General features: G+C 40.0%; 1 protein-coding gene across 6 annotated transcripts in view; it reads right to left on the minus strand.

Moving 5' to 3' along the window:
- Nucleotides 1-3,310: 3,310 nt before the first annotated feature.
- The window catches only part of dnmt3ab (DNA (cytosine-5-)-methyltransferase 3 alpha b), a 38,287-nt gene continuing 14,814 nt past the window's right edge, over nt 3,311-26,783 (minus strand). Inside the window, exons 1-20 of one of the 6 annotated variants that reach the window (XM_071497967.1) lie at nt 26,157-26,283; nt 25,951-25,997; nt 23,943-24,089; nt 16,452-16,820; nt 15,521-15,679; nt 15,157-15,264; nt 14,762-14,918; nt 14,429-14,575; nt 12,816-12,860; nt 12,371-12,450; nt 12,099-12,211; nt 9,124-9,307; nt 8,939-9,023; nt 8,356-8,501; nt 6,647-6,737; nt 6,344-6,492; nt 5,788-5,888; nt 5,122-5,191; nt 4,539-4,657; nt 3,311-4,400 (exon numbers count right to left, since the gene is read on the minus strand). In XM_071497967.1, coding sequence (XP_071354068.1) covers nt 4,259-4,400; nt 4,539-4,657; nt 5,122-5,191; nt 5,788-5,888; nt 6,344-6,492; nt 6,647-6,737; nt 8,356-8,501; nt 8,939-9,023; nt 9,124-9,307; nt 12,099-12,211; nt 12,371-12,450; nt 12,816-12,860; nt 14,429-14,575; nt 14,762-14,918; nt 15,157-15,264; nt 15,521-15,679; nt 16,452-16,820; nt 23,943-24,089; nt 25,951-25,997; nt 26,157-26,163 — 2,466 coding nt within the window. In that variant the 5' untranslated portion in view covers nt 26,164-26,283 and the 3' untranslated portion in view covers nt 3,311-4,258. Of the gene's footprint in view, nt 4,401-4,538; nt 4,658-5,121; nt 5,192-5,787; nt 5,889-6,343; nt 6,493-6,646; nt 6,738-8,355; nt 8,502-8,938; nt 9,024-9,123; nt 9,308-12,098; nt 12,212-12,370; nt 12,451-12,815; nt 12,861-14,428; nt 14,576-14,761; nt 14,919-15,156; nt 15,265-15,520; nt 15,680-16,451; nt 16,821-21,294; nt 21,450-23,942; nt 24,090-25,950; nt 25,998-26,156; nt 26,284-26,783 lie in introns of those variants that run through there. The other 5 variants (XM_071497964.1, XM_071497962.1, XM_071497966.1 and 2 more) reach the window with 5 other exon arrangements.

Here is a 26,783-nt window from a genome sequence, read left to right on the forward strand (position 1 = left end):
ATTGCACGATCGTCAATGCACTAACCATATTTGACTAATGTTTAGTTTACTTGATAGAAATCTAATACCTAATAATAGATAATGTTACTTGTGCATCGTCTAAATTGTGTTGTCCTTTAATGTCTTATCTTCGATTAATGGTCAATTCTAGCAAGAGAGAGGAGAATATTAAGTGTAAATAAAAATAGAGATTCTTTTTTTTTTTTAAACCTGAAAAACATTCAGAGGAGGTGTCTTTTCTTATCAGCTCTCAGTGTCCGCAGTAATCTGCAGCCAAGCCAACACTAAGCCAGGACAGCTTGTATGTAGTGTAACCTCAGAGGCAAAACCCACAGCAAAAGTCCACAAAACACTGGCTACGCCTCTTTGACCTTTAGGCAACTGTGTGAACATATAAAAATCTGTCTCTTCTATCATTTGGACTTTGGCAGCTGGCCTATCAGAGGACAGCATTTAGAGACTTCAAGTGAGAAATCAAACAGAAACTATAAAAGTGAGGCCGGGGACAAGAATAAGGATTGTGAAAAGTGGAACCAAAAAAAAAAAAAAAAAATCTTTTAAGATGCAGAAGTTGTAATCAGTGATGACAAATTGTGAAAAGCACAGGTGTTACTACGAACACAAGCACCAGTGAGTCTCTGTACTGTCAGCCTGTTACAACCTGTATGCCTAGTTGTAAAAGTAAAAGGCAACGAGAGACGCAGTCCTAAAAGAACCCAACATTTTCAGCTAAATTTAGGCATTTTGCCATTTTTTTTCCACAAGTAAGGTTTCCTGTTTTTGTTTATTTTTTCTGCACTCCTCTCACTAGTTTGACATGGGTGGGGCTAGGTCTGCAAAAACTGTCGCCGATCTGAATTGACCAATATTTGACTCAAAATCCAGTTACGTTTGTGCAGCTGTTTGCTTATGTCTCAAGGACACTGTCAATCAACTCTGATTATATTTTAGAGAGTTTAATAGTTTAATAAATAACACCTAACTTTGATTGTAGAACATTTAATTGTGAATATTTAATGTTACTGTGAAATGCTTTAGATTTGAAACCACATTTTTAGGGACTTTAATGTGAATAATTTTTTAAAAATTAAAAAAAAAGAAAAAAAAAAAAAGGACAGGAGTTTGCAGATTTCTCCACAAAGACAATACATTTATTCAAGTGTTCTCCAGCATACGGAGCCTTTATCTTCTCTCTGGACACTAAACATAAGTATGGGGGGTTCAAAGTGGAGAATGACTGCTACATTTGCTGTACGAACTGGTCTTGAGGAAAAGCGTAGAAGCCATAAAACAGTTATGACAGAAAGAAAGTCACATAGAGTGTCAACAGTATCACTGAATATAGAATTATTGACCTGCTTTGAACAGTAAAAATTAAACGTTTCTGATAAAAAAAAATAAACAAACAAACAAAAACAAATAAAAACAAAACAAATAAGCATCAATTCAAAACATTTTGAAAACAGACATGGAGAATATTACGGCATGGAATGTAGGATTAAGAAGCAATGCGTATTAAGCGTACATTATGCTACAGTAAAAGTTATTACCGTTTTTTTTTCTCACACGATTTTCCCACAGATAAGCACCAACTACAGCAATCTCTAGTCTAAAACAATATAGGAAACCTTTCATTATTTGTTATCCTTATTTTTTCAAGTACAAAGTTAAAATGCCTTTGTTAATATATTTATATGAGTGAAATAATAGTTCTTTTCCATTACTACAAGGAACTTAAAAACAGTCATTGTCAAGACATGTTTATTTCTCTTCCAATCAAATATATTTTTCTTGATTAGATAAAATGTTTAGCACCATCGGAAACACCTACAATCCCTCTTTTTTAAATTCTTACAAAAGAAACAGAAGCAAAAAACACCACCATGTAGGGCTGTGCAGTGAAGTTGAGACCGTTCATCTTAAAGCTGTCCATAGGCCACTATTAAGATCACATGACATTAAATCTGGATTCACTTGACACAAACAAATCGGTACGAAAAAATGTCGACTTGGAGTCTCCCTATAGCTAATGCTCAAAGCAAGTTTTGAATCAAATTTGTCACTTGATTTTTTCATTTTTAACCTAAGAATTTTTTTTTCTAATTCAATGATATATATTAGCAAAGAATTATATTTGTACATCTCAATCGTAAAAAAACAAATAAGATGAAAATAAAAAATTGAAAACAGCAACCGGAAAACTATGTACAAAATGTACAAACATGAGGGCACGTTAAGTATTATAGAAGGAGGGTGGAAATAACATCTGGTTAAAATATCACAAAGCACAGGAGCTCATATCGAGCCAAACGTGCATGGACAAAAAAATTATAGCAATAAGGTCACTTAAGAAATTAATTACATTAAGAAATTAAATTTCAAATTTTGAATCTTAAATATGATATAGATAAGTGATAGCATCTGTTTTTATTATCCTCTTTCTTCTTTGAGTGCTGACATCTTTGTCAAACACTGTGTCAGTTTTTTGTTTTGACAAACTGCAGCCTAAATCCTCCATATTTAGCTTAAGAGGTTACAATCAAGAGAATTTAGTTTGTGAATGTAATCCAAATTTGGATCAGCACTTAAATTTGTCAACATGACGACTACAAGTTATCAGGGAAATGGCAGAGGCCAACTGTCCTTCATAAGGGACAAAATATTACACAAAGCACATGACATAGTTCTTTGACTCTGTCTTACATTTTACAATCTTAATAGATGTAGACATTCTTTGAATCTGGGTAGTAACAAACTATATCGCTGCTTTAAAACAGTAAAACAATATGGATGATGGCAGAAAGGGAAGGGGGTCTGGGGTTACAAATGTCGATCCATCTACTGTACAGAGTCAAATAACATGGGTTTCACACATTAAAATCCATTCTGTCACTTCTATTGGCACAGCCCTACTGTATACAAAAAGTATTACACGAGGGTAGATCAGTTCACATCATAAAACAAAACAAAAACAATTCACGAGAACCAATAATTTTTTAAAAAAATATCAAGAAAAAAAGAAAGTATACATATAAAAGTGCTTTATAATGTTGATAAAACAGCACAAAATTGCTATAAAAAGGTAGAAGAACTTTGTGAAGCCGCACCATATTGTTGAGGATTTGCACCTGACAGTTTTTCAGTTTAGAGAGGTGGAAGGGAAATCGAGGAGGAGAGTTACCCGGCCTGGTCACCCCCACTGCTCCTCCCCTTTCCTCCAGCCACCACGCTTACTAACAGTTGTACAGTAATGTCATTGGTCAGGATGAAACTAGAAAAAAGTAGCTCACCACAGACTTTGATCTTAAGGTTTTTTTTTTTTTTTTTTTGAATGACAGAAAACATCATTTCCCATGTGGCTAGCTTCACTTTCTGTTTGTGCAGATCCAGGCAGTGAGCCTGAGCGCAGCAAGGCTGAGAGATTAAATGAGCACCAGTAAAAACTGTATAAAAGCTGTAAAATGCAGAAAAGAGGACATGCTCTATTTTGCAGTCTACTGTCTGTCACTCCTATGTTTCCTTGGAAGTGAGCAAAACGGCACCGAACAGATTTTTTTTTTTCATTAAGTGTAAAAACATCAAACAAGTTTTTCCAGCAACAGGTTAAAGAGCTCCGTATTGTCTAAAGTTGTAGTGCCACATGGGCTATGATGTTTCTCATCATTTTGGAGCACCATGGTATTGTAACCATATTACAGTAGTACCTTTTATTACCTTCAGTTGTGTATAGAAACTGTAAACAAAGAGGTATATGTGATCTGGTGTTTTGGATTCTCAGAGACACGGCTCTCCTGACACTGAAGAAAATCGCCTTTCTCTTCACATCTCTGTGAGGCTCAGTAGCTGGAAGCATGGCTGCACTGCAGGTGGGAATCTCGCAGTACACTCACACAGCAGAAACATTTCACATATCTCAAAACTACTTTCTCTCTTCCTGATGTTTCCCATCGCATTACCGTCTCTTAAAATACATATGTAGCACTTTTCTGTCTCAGTGTCTTGAGAAGAAAGCATAGTCTCAAGTATAGCTTGCACAAACAAATCAACAATACTTGATAACACTGCTAAAAGGTAAAATGACATATCAAAATTAAATAGAATAAGAATTACAATTCAAATACAAGAAATAATGTGAAATCTACGTCAATGTTTCGCTTGCAAATTATACCAGAGTATAATTTGAGGATCAAGGCTCTTATTTCTAGTAACAACATACAGTTGTAGTTCTAAATGGTTCTGAGCGAGTTTTGCTTGCTGCTCAAACACAGGCAAAGTAATCTTTGAGTGGTGCAAACAGGTGGCGGATAACCGGGACGCTCCACGATCTGCCCAGGAGCCTCTGCCTCGCCAGTCGGCTCATGTTGGACACGTCCGTATAGTGGACTGGAAAGCCAAAGACCCTGGCAAGAGCAACCAGCCAGACCGCAGGATACAAGACAGACAGGGAGCAAAACAGGGGGAAGACACAGGAAGATAATCTTGAGATTTGGATCTCGCTGTGAAAAGATATTTGAACGATGATCTTTATGTTTACATACCTCTCCATCTCAGTGCACCAGAGTATGTCCTCCTTCTCGTTCATGTAGACGGGGAAGTGCTGGTCCTTGCCCTGCTTGATGGAATTAGACCTGGTGGTGATGGTCCTCACCTTGTCAAACTGAGGATATATAAGAATAATCCATTGAGTATTACTTAGCTTTATGTTTTTATTCATTTGACACAGAACCTGAAACATGTACCTCTTGCAACAGTGTTAAAGATCAAATATGATGGTTGAAGATCCTGAGTGCGGTTATCTTAATTAAAGACTGACAGATTGTCAAACTGTTACCTCCTGCTGCCACTGGGAGCCACCAGTGTGCAAAGTCGTGTGTTCCCAGTTAATCATGGGCTGTCATATCCAACTGCACATGCTGTTACCGTTTATCACAGAGAAAATATAATGTCTTTCTCTGATCACATCGGTCAAACTAAAAGATTATTTTTTAGATTATTCATTTTAACAAATTAATGCAATACAAATGTAAGCTTTCCGATATGACATCCATGGTTTCTCACCCAGGTGATCCATGCATTTGTGTTAAAGTATAATTAGCTCAGCCCAAGTATCACATTAAGTACCTTAGCTGTCCTGCCGTGTTCTAAACAGCCCTGGAGGTCCAGCCTGTCAGTGCACATCGCAGACAAAGGCCTGAAAGGGAGAAACAACGGGAGTCACAACTTTGAGGTTCATTTATAAAACGTTGTGCACAAATCTGATGACAACAAAGCCATAGCACAGTTCTGACTTTGCTGATTGTGGTCTGAAAAGCCATGTATGGCAGAGCTTCAGGCAGAAGTCACGTCAAATATTCTGTACAATGTGAACTGTTCTGATACCTGACTGAATGAACACACATTCTGCATTTCATTTCTTGCATTTTATATCTACAAGAACTAACTTTAATATTTGCTACAGAGGTGCAGGATTTGGAACAGGTGGAGTATCATCAAAAGTTTGTAGACTGGTCAGTTACATATCTGCCCTGACTGAAGTTATTCTCAAGTGGATAATTTCATTTACCTTTTAGTAAGAAACTGACCTAGGGAGAGATGTCTATTGTGCATAGCTACAAATATTAGTGCTCGTGAACAAGACGAAGCCAAAATAGCATCAAAATAATAAATGACTTAATGTGTAACTCCAAATGTCACCATTTCATCTATAATAATGTTGAAAGCAGTTCGGATAAACGTCTTGTTTTTTTTTTCCCCATTGTGTTTGTCAAAGGCTGCTGCTTCCCTCACCATTCACACACCAACCTGTTCATGCCAGGAAGGTTACCCCAGAAGTAGCGGGCACGGTGGGCAGCAGACACCTCCTTGGCATCGATCATCACCGGGTTACACTGAACGCACAGCCAAGGAAAAACAAGACACCATTCAGAGAGGAACCAAGGTAAGATGCTCTGCTGTGCTTTAGTTTACATATATGACAAAACAGTGAAGTGTGGTTACCATGTAAAAGCTAAGTATTACTGGAATTGGAAGAAATCCTTACATAGTTTTAACTTGTTAATTTAGAGTCAGGGGATAACCTCCACAGTGCATTTTTCACAGTATCCAATCATTTTAAAGTGGAAAATACTTTTAAACCAATAGCTGACCAGGTGTTTCCAGGATAAAATGCAATATGCAGAGCAAAACACGCTATCTAGGAGTACATTAAAGAACATTAAACACAGCACATTAAAGTGTTACATCAGGATTAAGAGGGCCAATGTTTCCCTCTAAAGATAATGAATTAGTGCCACAAGGGGGCACTCATAACCCATCTAGTACTAATTTCAGTGAAGAAACTGACCTCTAAAAAGCGCGAGATGTCCCTCTTATCGCTGACACCCATGGCAACCACGTTTTCAAAGAGCCAGAAGAAAGGCCTGTCGTCCCCGTCCTTCGGCCGAGCCTCGTGGAGCAGCCTGTAAAACTCAAAGAACAGACGGCCGGTGCCCTCTGTGGGACACAGGCAGCCATTAAACCACACTGAAATATAATAAGGCATCTATAGATTTTTCTAGTCAAATTATTAGCCTTCTATAATTTTAACTGGATGATTTTCCAAAACGATATCACAAAGCAAACGTAAAGTGAACACGGTTAGACTTACCATAAAGACCTTTCCTTGCAGGATTGACTATAGAGAGGTCATTGCATGGGCTTCCACCAATAACTAGGTCAAAAGGACCCCACTCGTGTATCTGTATACAGATAAGAGACAGAGTCAGATAAAGACAGAGACAGTATAGATAATGATATGTTGTACGATTAAATAACCAGCACGACACTCCTACAACTTTCAGGTATATTGTGTTCACTGAAGAAGAACCAATGAAGTTGAGGCTTTAAAAAAGTCTTTATTGTCTTCGAGTCTCCACTCTCTTCCTTTTATTGAGTTCACGCACTTTGGTTATGAGGCAACGCAGCAAGAGTTCCGCTTTTCTCTGGAAAACAATTGAATGTTCTTGCCCAGACACATCTGGCATGTCGGGGAACCTTGATTGTCAGACTTAAGAGAGACTACAGATTTCATCTTAGACAGAGAGTCAAGTTCTCTCTGGTTCACTGGTGTTAGAAAAGGAGCAGAAACATCTGTAAATCAAATCAGAATTTTAAGATTGGCGAACATATAACATCCTCATTAGGTTTATTCTGCGATCTGAGTGGAAATGGTAACTGTAAACCCTCTGGATGAGAGAGCTTCATCAGAGTGAGGTCAGCTTCAGTTGAGCTGTGGCTCTAACCTTAAAACTGAAGTGGATAATAAAATAATAGCAACTCGCGCTCTCAGAATACATTACAGATATATTCATAATGTGCTCAACAGCCTGACAGTTTTTTTTTTTTTTTTCATACTTCTACTTATGTGCCTCTCAAAGTTATTAGCATCAGCTGACAATGCCCGGACATTTCCTGTTCCACACAATGAAAATAAATATTTGATGTGAATAGTTGCATCCAAGATTTGTAATGGATTATATACAGGTGTGGAATTTATGTTCGCCTTGAAAAAAAATGTTGAAATGTATCTTATCAAAACTGTAAAGATGTCAGATACGATAGCTCACTACAGAGCAGTAACACAACTAACCAGTGTGATCTGTAATGACTGTGAGCTTAGAGTAGCCTCATAACTCAGTGCAACAACAAAGATTTACTCACAGTAACTTCTCCTCAAGTTTTAGTCAAATCAAACCATGTCACCGACCCCCATGACTTCATAGATGTTGACTGACAGTGACATAGACCAATGGGTTTGTTCATAAGTCTCGCTTACACAGTGGGTGGGACAACAGTGTTCCATTCGGACTGAAAATTGAGTCTTTGACGTGGTTAAAATACATAATAAATTATTTTAATGTAAAAAAAATGTCCTGTTTATCATCCTCAATCACAAAATGAGGCTCCAGTATACATGTAGAAGCACTTAGCAAGGATAACTCTCTCTTAAGTGTTTCCGTTTGGCGACAGGAAGAACTCATGTTCTTGTTTGATTTCTTTGGTTGCCCAGTGACACATCTGCAATCATAGCCAACTACCACCCAGTGTGTTTCTCTGTATGTACTCAGTCGTTCAATATGTGCTCATTTTCCACTTTTAAGACTGAAAAATCTGTGCCTGTTAAAACAGTTGCTCTGAGCAGTTTGACTGGTCTTTGTAAGTTTCAGCTACTCCTCAGGTCTGTGCAGGTTTAGTGGCCAGCAGAATAACACTGCTGTTACATAAGACTACATGACTCTCATCAATGTGAAGCAACTGAAAAAGACCATGTACACTTAGAAAACTAGCAAAAAAAAAAAAAAAAAGGATTAGACTCACATGTTTGCGTGTGACGTTCCTCACATCGCCAACATACATGATGCGACCCTGATGCCGGACGATACCCACAGTGATGGAGTCTTCACACACTTCAGAAGCTACGTAGCGATCTACTTGGATGCCAAGTTCTTTCAGCACCAGCAGCCCTGTACCGAACGGGGGAAAGGGTCAGAAAACCCAAAAGGACAAACCCAAAAGCTATGAACTGTGCACGATTAAAAGTGACACGCAGCTCTGGAGCTGTCTCTGACTAAAAGGAATTCAAATTAAAGGACTAAAGAAACCTTGAATAATACTGAAAATGACCATTCAAATCCTCCATTTACTAAACACTATGTGCTCATATCACTCCCCACCAATATGACACTTTAATACCAGTCATGTATTGACTGATGAAACCTCTTCCAATGACTATGATGGTATTATTGACAGTCAGCAATGTTACTACTGGAATGCATTATTTTGATGTTTATTATAATCATGATATGTAAGTCAATGTAAAATAGAAAAGGGGCATATAATGTAAACTGATACAAGTGGAACATTTAATACAGACTCAGACAAAAGGGGGTTCTTGTCTAACCTGTTGCTATGCCATCAAATAGTGACAGGACTCGAATTGGCTTTCTCTTCTCCACCATGACTGGGGGGTAATGCTTTGGTGGATCCTGAAATAAAACACCGAGACAGGGGAAAATGAGAAACACTGGGGGAAAAAAAGACTCCTCAGAGTTAGTAGAATTTATCGCCTAAAGGTGCATTTCTCACAAAATCTTGGTCGTGATTATTTGCAAAGAAGTGCTGGAGGCGGCTGGGCCAGTCAGTGCGACGTTCCAACAGACCAAACACGCCCTTCTGACCGCACATGTAGCAGTTCCACGGGTCCTCTTTGATGGCAGCGTGGGCCGCGCCTTGACCGACGAGGAGGTCGACACATTCCACACAGAAACACCTGAACACAGGCCGAGGAAAAGCATTACCACAATGAGTGATAAATCTCACTAGTATTTATTAGAACCTATGGTTTACAGTGTTTGTACAGTCACAGTCACAGTAACCTAACAGAAGTTTCAAAACAAATCTACAGTATAAAATCTTTTTTCTACACTCAATCTGATCTGGCATCACCACGGATGAATAATAAATACATATTTGGTGATATTGTAAATTGTCCTTATTCTCAACCAATCTCATTAAAACACCAAAAAACAGTAATGCAGTGACTTTACTGACACATATCTGTGAAGCCAAAGACTGATTTCTCTTATTGCTGTGTTGCACAGAGCTCCTCCTGTTGTCAAAAACTATTAACAGCACAAAAATGTTCCTTCACTACAGTGAACACACTCGCGCTGTTGTTTATTTTGAGCTGATCTCACATACACCATGTTGCTGCTATAAATATTCACTAGCACAACAAATGTGTCTTAATTTGTAGCTGAAAATGGTTTGCCAAACAAGTGCACTATTTACTTTGCTAAAAACTACAGCGCCCAGCTCTCAAAAAATATAACCGTGTATATTCATGACCTGTTATTTTAAAGATTAATCTGCATTGTTGCACTGTGTGGTTTCACAGTAATAAAAGCATAGAGTATCTCCAGCCTTATCCTCTAATTTAGGCTGAGAAATTAAGGACTGACAGTTCTCTTTTACTTCACTTAGTTTCTAAATCAATCAGAGGTCAGAAACAGGCCACAGAGTTGCAGTATCATTCTTTGTTTTATGCCTACAGGGCTTGGTTTCAATGGTATTAAATGAGTTTTGGGTGTTTTGAGAGGCAGCGAGTTATCATCAAAATGTCATCCAAATGTCAAATGCCACAGTCTTTACACACAGAAAACCATTGTTTCCCGATTGGTCCAACATGACAAGGCTCAATGTGTTCTAAGTGGTATTTTCTGGATTTTAATATCATAGTCTGACTGTGAAGATACTTTATCTGTTTATTTCTTTATAGATGGTCTATTCAACCGACATACAACCGCACTTTATACAATATTTGTGATCAGTCACTTGTACAGTGGACCGCCCACGGTGGTGCCTGACATCACTGCTTTGAGATTTGTGACATCACAACAAAGCCTCTATTGTGTTTGTGCAGTGATGTCTACACAGAAATGGTCTATTTATGTCCTGTGAAGATTTATTTTAACAATTTGGCTGAAAGGGTAAAGACCATTTCTGGAAATGTTTACAAAATATTTACAAATGGTGCCGACAATGATACGATGTTACACTATAGCAGTACACAAATTACTGGTGATGTACAATTTGTGCTGAAATACCATACTACATCCAAATGTGCCTTTTCAGTTTTTATGGTGGCTATGTTTACAGTGAAGATGTGATTTTCTTTTTATTGTGGATCTGTATGTATATATGTAAATTAATCAACCTATTTGATTAAGTGACAATATAAAGATCTACTTGCTGCCATGTGCCAAGCCTTTCTTTAAAATTTATAAAAACTTCCCTTGTTCCCTATTTCCCACAAACTCATGATTTCCTCCATGTTTACCTGTTGTCCTAATAACTTGAGTGTTAAGTCACGTTAGGTTCCACTTATACTTTTTACCCAGACTACCTATCTTACCCTACAACCGTGACTGACACTCAACACATTTTCATATTTAGAGCTACCATTATAGGCAGACCTTTAATGTGAAAAAACTCCAGAGTTTTTTTGTTGTTGTTAATTAGCATATGAAAACAACTTTCTGTTAAAAAAAGAGACTCAGAAAAGCAGAGTGGTGAGCTCGCCTCCCTTGTTGTACTGATGGAGTTAGTGCTGTGGAAATCTACATTATACGAGATTTTCCATGTGAGGCTACAGGTAACTCCACCCAACTCAATGTCTTTTTTTTAACCTGGCCTTCATTTGGTCAAGACTTGGCTGTTATTAGAACGCCAGCTTTTATATGAGACTTTCGAGTAAGAGAAGGAGCAATGTACTTGAACAGAAATGTGACACAGCCAACAACAAAACACACATATGTTGCTTTTTTTTTTGGACCAAAGACGTTAATGTGATAATAACGAGTTAATGCAAATTCCTTTAAAGTCACCTATTTTTTGGATGTGCGATTAACGCACGTTCTGTGATTATGACTTTCAACCCGCCCCCTCGGTTTGGAAAATCAGGAAGCGACGCAGCAGTAATGTTGTGGATGGCAAGCAGAAACAAACCTTCTCGAGCAGAAGCTGACAAAGAAAAAGGTCTTTTGAATGGCAAGTTAAACAAACTTTGTTTTAATTCATTTGTTGTATTTCCCTGTTTTGATCCCACTTAGTAGAAGGGGATGTTTTTGTGAGCCTTATTTTTTCCCCCATGTGAGGTTAGACACAGTTACATTGTGTGAGAGTATTTGCTTTTAGTGTGCAGGATCAGGGAATGAGTGTGCCATGTTATGCTTTCAGCATATTTTTTGAGCATGCAGTACTTTTGAGGTCATTCTGGAGAATATTCTGGGCAGTATTTGTCATTGTTTTGGGTTGTTGCAATAATAATAAATGTACATTTGCATAAAGCAAGCATTTTTGCTCACTCCCATGTTGATAAGAGTATTACAAACTTAATCAATAAATTAATTTGCGATTAATTACAAGTTAACTATGGACAACCATGCGATTAATCACAATTAAATAGGTTAATCCATTGACAGCCCTATTTAAAATATAACTTGACTGTAACACAGACTGTCATGATTTACATAACCCCCATAACCCAGCAGAAACCTCACCGACAACAGTTGTTGTTTCCACACATGAGCACCTCTCGTCCTCCGCAGCAGATAGTGCAGTACGACTGGTAACCGTCGTCGTCATATTGATATGCACATTCAAGGAAGCAGTTCTGTGAAAAAAGTGGTACAAAGTCAGTGAGCAGTTTGACATATCAAAAAAACAAAATTTTATAGAGTCATTATTAGCTTTAAAAGGAGCTGTGATTTAAAAAAAAAATTTTTTGACACAGTAGTGGAAATCTCAAAGACTTTTAATGGCCACAGCTTACCTTACAGCTCTGGCACATTCCTCCAGCAAACAGTGGGTGCTCAAGGCTAACATTCAGACTTCCACAGGAGATACAGATGTCTGTAGAGAGAGAAGTGCCGTATGTCAGTGTTTAACAGGCGGAGGTCAGAGAGGTGTGAACACTCTGCTGCTACACACTTCAATGAATTATTTGAACAGCTGTGATGCAGGTCTAGATCTAATGAGCTTAGCTGGTATGTTTGGAGAGAACACACAAGGGAGCCAGCAAGGCAGCAAAAATCACAGAAATGTTATTCTTCTATACTCTTTTATCATTTTATTAACATAGGCACGTACATTTCTGCTGCTTAGCTTGTCAACAACAAGGCCAAGTGTAAAGCGTCTAGGTGTTCATCCCTTGAGACCCCCCCCCCCCCCCCCAAGTGCTGCTGCAAGCTAGAGCACACAGAGGACACATCACTTACCCTCTATGCTGCGGCACTTTTGTCTCACTTCATAAACAAGCCGCTCTGAAAATACAGAACAAGGTGAGAATGATGAGAAATGCAGCTTATCACAACCTACATTTAATATTGTATTTGTCAGGTCAACAGTTCAAAATTCCAATTTTACTTTAGTTTTTGTTGGTTTCTTCATTCCCACAGATAAAAAAGAAAAAAAGATCTTTAAAAAAAATGTAGTCATAATGGATCATCTCAGGAACAATGTAATGACAGATAATTGTCACAATATTATCAGTGTAAACCCAAAACTACTAAAGTTCAACTGTAAACAGTCTTAAACTTGGTGGTTATGCATCAATATAAACTGCAAATACATAACAGAAGTTATACTGCAAGTTAAAAATCAGGAATTTTGTTGACACATTTTTTGATTCAGATTGAGATTTAGTTGATTCAAGACCAAGGTTGTACAGTAAACAAAGTATTTTGAATGTTGGTTTTACTTGCTTTGAAAAAGGAGGGAACTAAATTCTAGATTCTAGGACTTTGGTAAGAAATTAAAATTTTGGTATTTACAGTATGTTCCTGAGCAGCGATTTAGAGCAAATTGTAATGTGGAAATATGTACAACCTGTGTGTGTGTGTGTGTATATACAATCAATACAGCTGTTGGACGCAGTCATGTTTCCTTTCAGTATAAATCTGTTAGACCAGCGATACTCAATGAAGCATTTTGCATTTTAGTTTGGGTAGTTGGTTATGGTGTATTAAAATATCAGTGTATATACAGCACAATCTGCAGTCGAAAATATTAAAATAGGAAAATGGCTAATAAGGGTATCTGTATGGCCCTGTCCCTGTGCTCTCCACGAAGTGATGTTACATGAAACCTTCTCTGTAAATGAGACCGTTGTTTTGCAACAACCCACATTTGCAAATATTGCTATGACAATAGAAAATAGTAATGTAATCAGCAAATATAATATTAGATGTCTATTTACAAAACATTTGACAGATTATTTATGTAAATTTGAAAAAACAAAGGCCCTAAAATTGAGCCCTGTGGTTTCCCAAATTCTAAGACAGGCTATTATCAGAACAGAAAATGTTACAAAAAGAGAGACTTCTGGCGTTCAATCCACTGTGACTGGCAGTTTTTTGTGTAGGAAAAACAGAGCATTGTTATCAGTACAGTTGAAAGTTACATTAAATACTTCATCATCTAAAAGATCTTGGGGAATAGTTCAGTCCAGGGCTGAAGTTGAATAAATTATCAGATGTTAATGAGTATCATACTCATTACTCATGTGTACTCATACTTGTTACTGTATCAGGTATTACTACTCAGGTAATTCTCAGCACTGATGAGTAACTCATTGCCAAAGCATCTTACAGTAATACACATGAAGCACAAACAAACATCTATTCCTTGTCTTTGGAAAAACAGCAGTCTGAACCTTTTTGCCCACTCACATCTTTCACCTTCATCTTAAAACTGTCACTCTAATGGAGCTCTTGTCCATACACTACCTCTCCGACCACTTACTCTGATGTACAACTCTGCTGGGTCCTCCTCAAGGGAAGGAATATAGAGTTCATGACTCCTATTTCACCTAATAAACGAGGCACCTTACCTCGTGTCCTCTCATCAATGATGTCCTTGACCTTGGGTTTCTCTGCTGTGCTTTTGCGAGGCTTTTTGGCTGGAGCAGGCGTGTAGGCTGCAGCTTCTGGCTCCACCCACATCTCGGGGTAAACCTCTTTGTATGGGTTACGCTCATCTAGGGTGCACAGCATATCAGACAATTAATGTTACAGACAGCGTTATCAATTATTAAATGACATGCTTAACTACAGATATTTGAAGACGAACTGGTGATAAACATGGGGAATTTACACATTCCCAGCTGCTAACAAATGGACACAGGGTCAAAAATTAGAGCTTCATAATATCGACTTCCTCTTACCCTCTGGTGGCTCTAAGGCTTTGGGTCCAGTGGGTTGAAATCCTGTCATTGCCCAGTCAATCATCTGCTTGTTCAGCATTTCCACTGATTTGGAGGTTTCTGTCTCATCACTGTCAGGGCAGGCCATGAAGGCTTTGCCTGCCCGGCTGCTAGCCACCTATGAATATATTAAAAACATCTATGACTAAGGTTGATCCTCAGGTTATCAATAGAGATCCAGTACGATCGGTGTTTCAACTACTTGAAACATTTGACTGTTTTAATGAAAACAAGGCACATTGTTACACATGTGATGACACTTTACATTCATGGTACTTTAACTGAACTTGCACTTCACTGTCTTTGTTCTTGTTTTTCTGCTTGTCAGGATTTTGATTCCCACTGCTTTTACTCACCTGTAGCACTTCATAGATGGCTTTCTTGTACATGGGTTGCTTGTTGTAAGTTGGTTGGTGAAAGGCATTGTTAAAGGAACTTAAAGGCATGAGTTTCTCTACACAGACCTGTAAATATACACAGGAAATGCGATCATTGTTCACAGCTGTGGAGCATTAATGTTGTTATTAGGTAGAAAGTGTGAAAAGGTGAATGACTTGTGTTTCTAGTGGAAAAGAGCAATTGGGTTGAACAAATAAAACAAAAAAAGATTATTTTTCTAAAGTATGTGGTTGTCACTATAAATGGAAGCCAGTTTTGCTTAATTCTTCATGAAAAAAAAATCACCTCACAGTAATATTAATGTTGGCTCTAAACACTCACCACTGAGAATTTTCCATCTCCAAACCACATGACCCATCTGGTTCCCTCAGCAGCTCTGCTCCGTCCCGTCATCCACCAGGATACGATGCGGCCTGGCCACCATGAGAACCCTCGCAGCTTCCCCCAAACCAGCTCACCGATGCCAAAACCACGACCGTCCTGCAGCCAAAATAAAAGACAAATCATCCGCTCTGTATTCACTTCTGGGTATAGTTGTGAAACCTTTTTATATACTGTCTGTGTCTTTTTTTTTTTGGAGGGGGGGGGGACTATTGACTAAACTATAAATCGATCATCATAATAGTTGCTGATGAATTTTGTGTAGACTGACTAGTCAATTAATTAACTAATTGTTTCACGTCTAATATAAATAAGAACAGAAAATCCTCAAACTCATTGCACAAATTAGTAAATTAAACAAGTTAAAACTCGTCATTTCCTCTTTTAATTTCACAATAAAGGGCAAGATTGCTGATTTCACACATCAAAGACTGTTTATTGAGCTTGCAGAGCAGTTAGAAATAGTTATATCAGTAGTAGTAAAAAGCCCGTGCAAAATCTGGTAAATTTGCTCGAGTGACATCCCTTCACACATTTATGAGTATTTTCCTCTATATATATTTTGGTATTATAAAGACACCAGATTCTCATGCTGCAGAAGTACATTAAATTACACCAGATGTAACCGCACTGCAGATATCTTCTGCATCGTGTTAGAAACATTTCTCCAGAATTTAATGTGACATATTTGGCATCTTTGTATTATCTGATGGTTGTATAACACCCCACGTGAATAATTTCTCAGATAATAACCGGTTACTTGATTCTTCAAGGACTAACCCTGGCCTGAAACTGGATCTGACATCTCTGTTGTCCTGAGAGTCCACAACCAGACGTTAATCAGTGTGAGTCCAGTTCAAAATGATCTTACCTCATACTCGGGTTCAGTGTCTGCAGACTTGGGGCACGCCTTGTCTCCACCTACGATGGCGACAGGCTCGGGGGTCGTGGCCACAGTGGGGGACGCTGGGTCAGTAGGCTGCTGCTGCTGCTGCTGCTGAGGTGGCTGCTGATGCTGTTGTTGCTGCTGCTGTTGTTGCTGTTGCTGTGGCAGCGACGGCTGTGATTGCTGTTGATACTGAGGCTGAGACTGACACTGAGTGTGTGACTGAGGCTGCTGCTGCTTTGAAGGCTGCGGGTGCTTTATTATTGAGACTTCTTCTCTCTGAGTCTCTGTTTCATTCTCCTCGTGATCCTTCATCGCGTTCATCGCTGACATCAGTTTGGCCTTTTTCTCTGCCTGAAACACAGTCCGGCGACAGCACAGATAAAGACAGGGCTTTTCAGATGATGCGTGCAGTCACTGAGTTTAAGGCCGAGTTTTTTTGATTCAACTAGATACGTTGCTTTTCTAATGAATATGAGCACATTATTAAAGATAATATGAACATACATCAGGAAATGCATTCTGTGCAGTCTTTCAGTCCCTGACAGCGTTTGTGCTACGGACACAACTTGGTCCTCAAACATGCTGAGGTTTGTTAACCAGCCCTACAAGCATCTGTTACCTCGTCTTACCGTGCAAATTGTCACACTCTTCCTTTTTTTATTTATTTGTCAGGAAAATCACTGACAAATTATCACCTCATCAAGTTGTTATGGCAAACATGTTTACTTATTTACACACCGAACAGACACGCAGAAACATTAGCATTTGTTTAGAGTTGTGTTTCTGGCCACCTGGCAAATGTAAGTCCAATATTCACTTAAGCACTTCAGTTTTGCTTTGCTCTCCTGAGGGAAAACCCTGTTCTCTAGCTATTAAATGCTCCACCATATTTACTAGCTGGTCGCTACCTTTGTCTTTCTTCTGTTTGGTGCTTATCAGCGCTTTTTTAAGTTCAAACTGTTGCTTCCTGCAGCTGGAAACTCACGACTGAACCAGAACAGTAAAGTCATCGGGCTTTTAAACCAAAACAATGAGCTGAAAGATGCTAAAACGTGTCATACAGTTGAGCGGAACTGCAGAGTACTGCTGATAAACCCGTGAGTTCATCACTTCAATCAACCTATTTCACATTACACACAGTCACCCTGGCCCATTGCTGATATGAAAATACTGATTAGTGCAGCTTTAAGTAAAAATATGTGCTACATGGAGCACTTTGGAACCTGAATGGTTACAGCGCCTGCCACCTAACCGCAACGTCCGTGCTTTAATTCAAGCACGTCACACCTCTTTTCTCTCGCTCATGTTTCCTGTCTGCCTCTCTCCTGCTGACTGTCAAATAAAGGTAAAAATAAAAAAATAATCTTAAAAAAAAAAAAAACCAAATGGGTGTCTCACTCCAGCGACTGAACTGCATTCATCCTGTTATGGTTATGTCCAGGCAAGACTGTCAATAAAATTTTATTACCACCAGCTACAGTGTAAGTAGAGGCTGACAGTCTTTTTAGCCATTTAGCTGAACAAAACAAGCAGTGCACTTCATCTCTGCTGTCTACGTGCAGAATCTTGATTGTGGGAGTCTGAACGCCTTTGTAAACACGTCTTTATCTCCGCCTGCAAGGGCCATTCATCAACAGCAGTGTATACAGTCACTCTATAGTGTCCATAGCTGCAGCGGAGAGTTCACTGGGTTTGTGGTACCTGACACTGAACCGCTAGGTCGATCAGAGAGGACGAGACGCAGCCGGGACTTAAGCCTCTCACAGTAAATCCCCAACAGCTGCACTCATTCTGATCTCTTTCTCTCAAACACACACACGGTAGGACTCACATGCTAACTTTCTTCTCCTTCTCTCACTCTCTTTCTCTTTTACACACACACACACACACACACACACACACACACACACACACAGACACAGAATGTATATCTGCAGTCCCATATGTAAACACGTGTTAGTCATACTATAGGCTCCACGTGAGAGCAGTGCTGCACAGCTGTGCTTACTTTCCTCAAGTCGTTTTCTCAGGTTCTCCGGTCTCACACACACTGTAAATGTCCAGAGCTGGTCTGAGCGTGTGTGTGGGAAGAGGAGAAAAAAGGGAAGTAGGAGAGAGACTGAGAGAGTGTATAGTACAATCCTCCGTCCTCTCTCCCAGTGTGACTCGTAAACAATAGCGCCTTTAAGGGGAGGTGGTGCCTAGATGGCGTGGGGAGGGGTATCTGCGCAGAAGAGTAGAAACATGTGCTCCTCAATCAAGAGGCTCTGCTGTGGTTTATAAATATCTGTACTGTAGTGCTGGATGGATGGTTCAAAGCCCTTGGCCATATGCGTTAGGCCTCTTGGCTCCAGCACAAGCACACTGGAGTTAGTGTTCGACAGCCTGCTTGGATGTGTGGTTCCAGATGGTAAACTGCAAAAACTAACAAATGTCAATTAAATCACTGAATGTGTTATGTGTACGGGGAGAAACAATCTGTAATCATATTGGCAAGTGAGTAGTCACTGATGCAGTCAGAAATAAATGAGCTGACTGAGAGTGAGTGGATTGATTTTATAAATTTAGTCCAGCTTCTTCATCTCTGGCGACTAGTAATCACAGGTATACTGAGAGATCTGTAAATGCTAATAAAGCAGCTGAGCTACTGCTACTGTGCTCATTTTGCTGTGTTTAGGGTCAGACTGTCTCCAGGGTTTCTTCTCCTCAGAGCCAATGAGAAAGTGACGCTGAAAATGCCAGTGGGGGGAGGAGAGAAAGTACAGTGGCTATAAGAACCAGATATTTGTCTCTGGACTTCTTCCCAGTTGTAAATGCCCCCTTTTGGGGGCCTCACAGTGTGTGTGCAGCTCCACCAGCAAGACAGGCCCTCCGAGTCTAAAGGGGAAAATAGGAAGGGAGGTAGCAGAGACACAATGCGGTCTTTATCATTTACGCACGCCTGCCCCTCACTGACAGCTCAGAAATACCACCACTTATATCCGCTGTCACGCCGTGCCGAAGACAAATGCCAAAAATGACAGCAGACATACTGTAGATGTATAAACACGGGAGAGGAAATGTGTTTAAACAACCTCACATTGAAAAACATCTACCCCCGCCCCCCCCCCCCTTGGAAAAAAATAGGTTATACATGAATGCAATGGAAAAGCAAACTTCAGTTACTGTACTTACAGTAATTGTGGATTTTGCTATGGACAAAGTGAAAACAGAAGCTCTACAGGCTGCTGGCACAGTGTGGAGACATGTTGGGTGCACAATAAGGGATAATCTGACTTAGAAGCCGTGCAGCATGATACCCTGAGGGCTCAAGGGGTGACAGAGTGCACTGGGAGGGGAGAAAAAAAGAGAAGAGATATTTCTCTCCGGGGTGTGCAGATCATACTTTAGGATCCAATCTGCACTGTACTTGTTAACGAAAAGGTCACATTTACTGCATTAGCCTCAGTTATTTATAAGACAACAACTGTCTATTATAAGGTTGTTAACTTTACAAGGAAAAGTTCTTAGTCTAAAAGGGTCAAAGAGTCAAAAGTGCAGTTGCTGAGATGAAACACAGTGGTACATATGCTTTGGAAGCTTGCATGTAATACAGGGACAAAGACAAGCCTCTAAAAAAAAGAAAAAAAAATATCAGAGAAAAAGATGTTAAAGGTGCCCTCAAATCCAGACAAACAAGCATTCTGCAGACTCTGATTAAAGGTAAAAAGTTAGATGAAATAAACTGTCACTGAACATTACTTCCTCACACAACGTGACAGCGAGCCTTTGAAGCAACACAAAAGAGCTTGACCTTTGAATGCAGCTCTCGTCTCTCGTGTGCAACAGGCAGGAGAGACACAGCGGGGTCTGTTTTTTTGTAATTGTTTGATGGATCATACAGTGAGATATGTCTTTAGTGCAAAGACGTCCTGAGTTCATCTGCTGAGCAAGACCACGTACGAAAACTTATTAAGTCGCGACAGGTGTAGTTAACTCGACTCGTGAACTACATGCATCAGATCATGAAAGAATGCTGCAAAAATATATATGTCTTCTGGAAACGCACTAGTGGCAGGTTGTGTTGTGCAGCGATGTAGCCACTGCATTCATTAGCCTGATTTTAGCACAGATCCCTACAAAGGCGGTGTATTTCATGAGTGGCCTTGGGGGGTCACACCAAAAGAGGCCATCTGGTTCTCATTGTATTGCGTCCTTTTAAGAGATAATTAGGAATATTACAGAGTCAGCTATGAATACATAAACAGAATTCCCCATGAGCAGTTAAAAAAATGCCCCCTGAGGAGCCTGCTCGCTTTACTCCAAAGCTTTTTAAGGTCTTTTCAAGTTATCAAATTACTGTTCTTGTAGTAAATCTCTGTCGTGAGTCGAACAGAACAAAGTGCACAATGATAGGAAGGAAAGAGCTTTGAGGCCTACACAACAACTTAACCTTTTTCCCAGTTCAGTGTTATGTAAGGTAAAAAATCATGCTGGCTCTGAAAACAACTGCAACATTTTTAAAGTACATGTATTTGACCTAAAAGTATGATGTTAATCTGACAGTTCTAGGCACTGCTACGAAACAGGAAATAGTTTCAGCGCATATTCACCCCACGGGAAAAACTTTTTTCATGCGAGCAACTTTTTCCCAAACACGGCTAAAGCCTGTTCACTCTTCCCCTTTTTAAAGAGACGGTTTCCCTTTAAGCTGTGCAGAACAGATGGTCCACAACAACTCTCGTGGAAATACCTGAAGTCAGCATATTCCCCTCGCTAAAAGCAGGCTAATCAGACATGCACACTATCCCCCAGTGTTATCAAACAAACAATGCAGTGCACATACCCATACACGCCAGCGCGCAACCCTCATAATCCAGTGTGGGGCTTCAGTTTTTTTCACCCCCACTCTCGGGGTAGAAGAGATCGCTTAAAAAAAGAAAGCATGAACATTTCTTTGTCTGGGAATTCAGGGTCAGGTGATTGCCGACAGGAATTCTGGTTGGATAGAGAGGACTTGCAAAATGTTGGCAGCGAGCCAAGAGGCTGTCTTGCAAGCAGGGCTGGAAATTTGCTGCAAACCTCATCTTCACCCTCATATCCATAGCACAGAGTTCATTTCCATAGCTGGGGGAGGGGTCAGGAGAAGAATAGGGGAGGGAAACGGAGAGGGAGAGACGGAGAAGTCCACTGTAACACAAGGCACATGAAAAAAAAAGAGATCCTGGAGAAAGTGCAAGATGGCAGTAACCCTTTCAGCCACCATGTCCTCCATGCTGCAGGAGCATGCAACAGAAAAATGCTCTGTGGCGAGAGTAGAAGCAAAACTGAAGGCTATGCATCACATTACTCCCCAGGAAAAAGGGCTTTGATGCCAAAACAAAGTCTTTGTGCAAATTAGATCAAAGCTTGCAGAACGCCAAATGAGAAAAAGGGAAAAAACAGGCACCGTCACAATTTGCATCTTGCAAATCCCCTTAAATCTCAGCCCAGTGGAGCCACTTGTTAAAGAAAATCCACCTCTGTTTGGAAAATGTAAAGTGCCTACTTGCCTCGTATTTTACGACATTTCACTTGTGGGACTCCGGCATGTCCTGCTAATTTGGCAATATTTCCTCCCTGGAGACATTTTTATGGCCGCTCCCTGAGCCTTCTCCAGAGGAGAGCGGAGGGGAGTGGGGAGGCAGAAGAAATGGAAGACCCCATGTTGATACTACGGAGACTCCTCATTATGTAACAGATGAAGGTGCACTACATCACATTACTACCAGAAGTCACATTTAACATGACTAAATAATGAGCAATGTGAGGAACTTCACATTTTTACCCAGATTAAATTTAAGATGGATGAATATTCCACAAGAAATCAAAGCTTGGATAAGTTGTCACATTTGCTACGAAGGAGAGCGGCGTGATCTTTCTTGGATGCAGTAAAAATACCTGTGTATTACCAAGAAACCAATCTCACCATAACATTTCGAAGATGTACAGCTGAAAAGACCATCAGTGGACTTTGTGGTGATGAGATTGTTTTGTTAACTTTCCAAGATCAAGAATACACTTACAGTCCTAGTTATTGAGAAATCATGGACAGCAAGTCTGAAACGTGCTCAGAAAAATGGAAATCTGAACAACTACGGTTCCATAGCAACTTGGCAATCTCCATCTGGTGAGGAAGCCCATGCGAAACAATCAAAAGCTCTAGAACAGCTACAAACCAAAGCTTGTGGTGAGATAGTTTTGTCAACAACTGTTCCCAGTAATGAACTTTAAACTGTTTGATGTTGCTCTACATTTACAAGGAGAAGAGTCTTCTTTCCATTAAAGAAATCGTCCAAATGAAAACCGTTACCAGCAAAAGCTGCGTTCCAGCCGCCTTTAATCATGTGTGAAAAATGGTGCACCCTCATTTATTTACATGTGGCCACAGCAGGGGTGCCAACACAAAGGGCTCCAGCAAAAAAAATGCCAGGTCATCTGGCAAAACAATTGAACCTGGGTCAACTTTTATCACGATATGTCATGGGACAAGATGCTGCATCGGCTAATTTCAATAAACATTCCGGGTCGATTACTTCGTAATGCGAACGCTATACCTCTACTGTTTCCTACTATCATAATGACCCTGAATAAAGATAAAATGACAGCTGTCATGATAACTTTCCAGAGCAGTAAAATCCTTCCTCTTAAAATTCTTAACATCCAACTGTATCTCAAACTGGACTTTCTTCATTTTCTTAAATGCACGTTGCATGTTAAACGCATGACCGTCTGTGGTGGGAAAGTAAAAAAAGATGAGAGGTTGAGAAGGTTGCTGTTTTTTTTTCTAAATTTCAAATCTCTAAACCTTTGTACAAAACCTTTTCTTATAACCATTACCACTACCATTAGGGCTAAAAGGGAAATTATGCTGGTGCCCCTGGTAGCCTAATGGTTAAGGCGCATGCCATATAATTGCACTGTCCCCAGGTTGATTTGAGCTGAAACTCTTGTTGCATTACCCTCTCTCTCTCTCAACCAACGCTTCCTGTCTCTCTGTGCTGTCAAATATAAAAAAACAAACAAACAAACAAACCAAAAATATGTATATATGTTTTTTGGGTATTAGGGTGGACTGACCCTTTAATTTAGAATCATTTTGCCTCAGCTTCACAACATCAAAAGCATTCAGAATTATGAAAATCTGAATTTATGGCAACATTTTCATCCAGGAAACATGAATCATGTCAAGGCATCCAACAGATGTGTTCACCACAGCTGCACGTGATTCTTCCTCTGCTAAGACAATAGACAAGAACAAAGCGAGGATACACAGGAGCCGACTGAGCCAATGGGCCTGGAAATCCACTGAAATAAATGGTACCTTCATGAGATATCAAATGACCCATCAAATACACTTGGCTGTAAATACACCACGAGCCCTATCTTTGACCCTGGCAGCTTTGGTCCACGCCTGTCACTCGCCCTGCTCTCTATGGTGGCTGGGGTACTCACCTCCATCTTCCACTTGGCCAGCCACTCCTTTCTGGTCCGCTTGCTAATGTAATAAGGGTCACCAGCCTGGAAGGTTATTCTGGGCATGGGCCTCTGACGAAGGCTGATCTCCCAACCAACTCCCCCTCGCAGCCTGCCTCGACCTCCCTGTTTAAGGTGTTAAAAAAAAAAAAAAAAAAAAAAGTTAGCTACTTGTTTTTGATTCTCCCTTTAGGAGTTTCACTCATAAGGAAGCACCCAGATTTTTAGTAAATCTGTGCATCCAATCTGTCACTGGAGCCTGTGACTCTAGTTAACAAGTGAGTAACTTGTAGTTGAGGCGATGGGATTGTCTATTTCTAAAAAGATGATGACTCATGGTTGTGTGCTGTTTGGTGCTATCAGCTTGTGACTGGTCAGGCAGCAAGAAGTGATGCCACAGTGTCCAGTCACAACTCCCTGGCAACAGTCTCAAGGTCACCAGCACCAGCTGATACGAGAAGCTCCCAAGTGTATTTGATATTTCAAATCCATACACCATTAGGTACCATTTCTTTCACAAGTCCAAAGGCTAGAGAACTAATCAGTTTTTATCTGGACCTTTGAGATCAGCAACTATACCAAGCTCCTAGTCTGCCAATGATGCAGATACAGTTTAGTTTTAGTGCAAGTTTTCACCGTACATTTGTAGGAGAGCAGGAGGCAAAAGGTTTAATGATACACAGAAATAAACTGAAAGGATTAGTTTGATATTTGAGAAAAACTTCATTTTCTCAATTCACACCAATTCACTTTCTTGCCAAGAGTCAGATGAAAAGATCAACACCACTCTCATATCTGTCCGTTCAATATGAAGCTGGAGCCGGCAGCAGATTAGGTTAGCTTAGCATAAAGGCTGAAAACAGTGGGAAACAGCTAGCCTGGCTCTGTCTTAAGACAGCACAATCCACCTGCCAGCAAATCTCACTAATTAAACATTATATCTTGTTTCTTTAATCCATCCAAAACCAAAGTGTGAAAACAAATTGCACTGTTAAAGGAATCATTCAACATTTTTGAAAATATGTGCGTTTGTTTTCTTGCAGAGAGCTAGGTGAGAAAATTGATACTACTCTAATGTATGCAATTTATATGACAGGAACCAACAGCCAGTTAGCTTAGCTTAGCATAAAGACTGCAAGCACTGAGAAACAGCTAAACTGGCTCTGTCCAAAGTTAACAAAATCCTACTACCAGCACCTTTACAGATCACAAATTAACAAGTAATATCTTGTTTGTTTAATCTGTATAAATCTGAAATGTAACGGCAGGAAGTTACTCAAGTTCCCAAGAAATAGTCCAGCACGCCAAGATTAACCATCAAGATACAACACATTCACTTATAGGGGGATTTTATTATTGTTGGAAAGAGTCAGGCAAGTTGTTTGGTATCAGTCTTCTCATCTAACTCTCTGCAAAAAAGCAAATCAGCTTACAGTATCTTCAAAAATGTCAAAATACTCCTTAAAGGCTTATGTACTGGACTATCTTTGGACAAAGCCAGGCTAGCTTCTTCCACCTGTTTCCTGTCTTCATGCTAAGCTAACTGGCTGTAGCTTTCTATTTACCTATAAATCCTATCATCTAACTCTCAGCAAGGAAACAAACAAGTGTATTTTGAAAAATGATTCCTTCCTCACATAAACCCTCCCTCATCAAACATACAACCTGTCCTGCAATCAAGAAAAATAATAAGACAAAAGAAGGACATTGCTATAACAACACTGGATGGACTGACATTTTGACAACATACCAGTATGATGATATCCTCTATTTAGTATCTCTGTTCCAAAAGTCAAGAAAAGCACTTTTGCTTTTGTTCAACCTGCACCACCCACATCTATCATGCTGGCAAGCAGAGGATTTACGGTTTGTGACAGGAAAGATAATTCAGCCCCAGAAAGGAAGCTACAGCCCTGGCAAGTGTGAAAGACACCTCATGAGTTACATCAGCCAGAGAACAAAGACACAAACAGAGCAGAAATCTTACCTCGGTCTTGACTGCATCACCCACATCCTCCTCCTTGTGCTCCACATCTAGAAAGAGGACAGTGACACAATGGATGGCCTGAATCATTCATAGGAGAGTGGAAATTGGCCACATCGGTTATCCCTGCATCTGTGTTAAACTTAAGTGGCTTCTCATTCATCAATAAACCATATGACACATTTATTAATCCAGATTGTTAAACTTGCCCTCCATATCATCCGGTTAACGATATATTTGTCAAGTCATATAATAAATCTGCTGAGAGATACTGGCTCTGAAAACTCCTTGCGCTCGCTCGCAGTGGTTCTGGGATCACCGCAGCTTGTGCGCTCAGGTGCCATAAGAAGGTTTGATGCAACGCAGAGGGTTTGGATCGGCTGCCCAGGTTGTGATGAGTGTGGAGAGGAGCCACGTTTATTTTGGCAAGTGTCACACTTCTGACCTTATATCCCCTCTAAATGAGACACACAGCTGGTTGCTATTAGCATGACTCCTCCCACGCCGCTGACACTGAGCCGTAAAGGCAACAACATACTGCTTCACTTCTGTGGCTGTGGGGCGGTATATAAGCTCCCTGCCGTTCTCCAAAGCCTCCACTGCATCAAGACATGAAGCTCGTCTTGCTGCTGTTGAGTTATGTACAGGTGGACATTGTAGAAGCTGCTAATTTTTCTGTGCTATTTTGAACAGACTGAATGTGGTAGAGCCTTAAAAAGGTTGTATGCTGTGCCTCCACTCTAAGTGTCATCCATTTATTCAAGTACTCTGGAAGTACAGTTTTCAGGTGCTTGCTCTTTGAGTTTTTGATCATATCACATGAGCTTCATCAGCAG

The sequence above is a fragment of the Trachinotus anak genome, unplaced genomic scaffold (genome assembly GCF_046630095.1).
Source record: "Trachinotus anak isolate AG129_WGS33_773 ecotype Australia unplaced genomic scaffold, CSIRO_AGI_Tana_v1 ptg000015l, whole genome shotgun sequence".
NCBI lineage: Eukaryota > Metazoa > Chordata > Actinopteri > Carangiformes > Carangidae > Trachinotus > Trachinotus anak.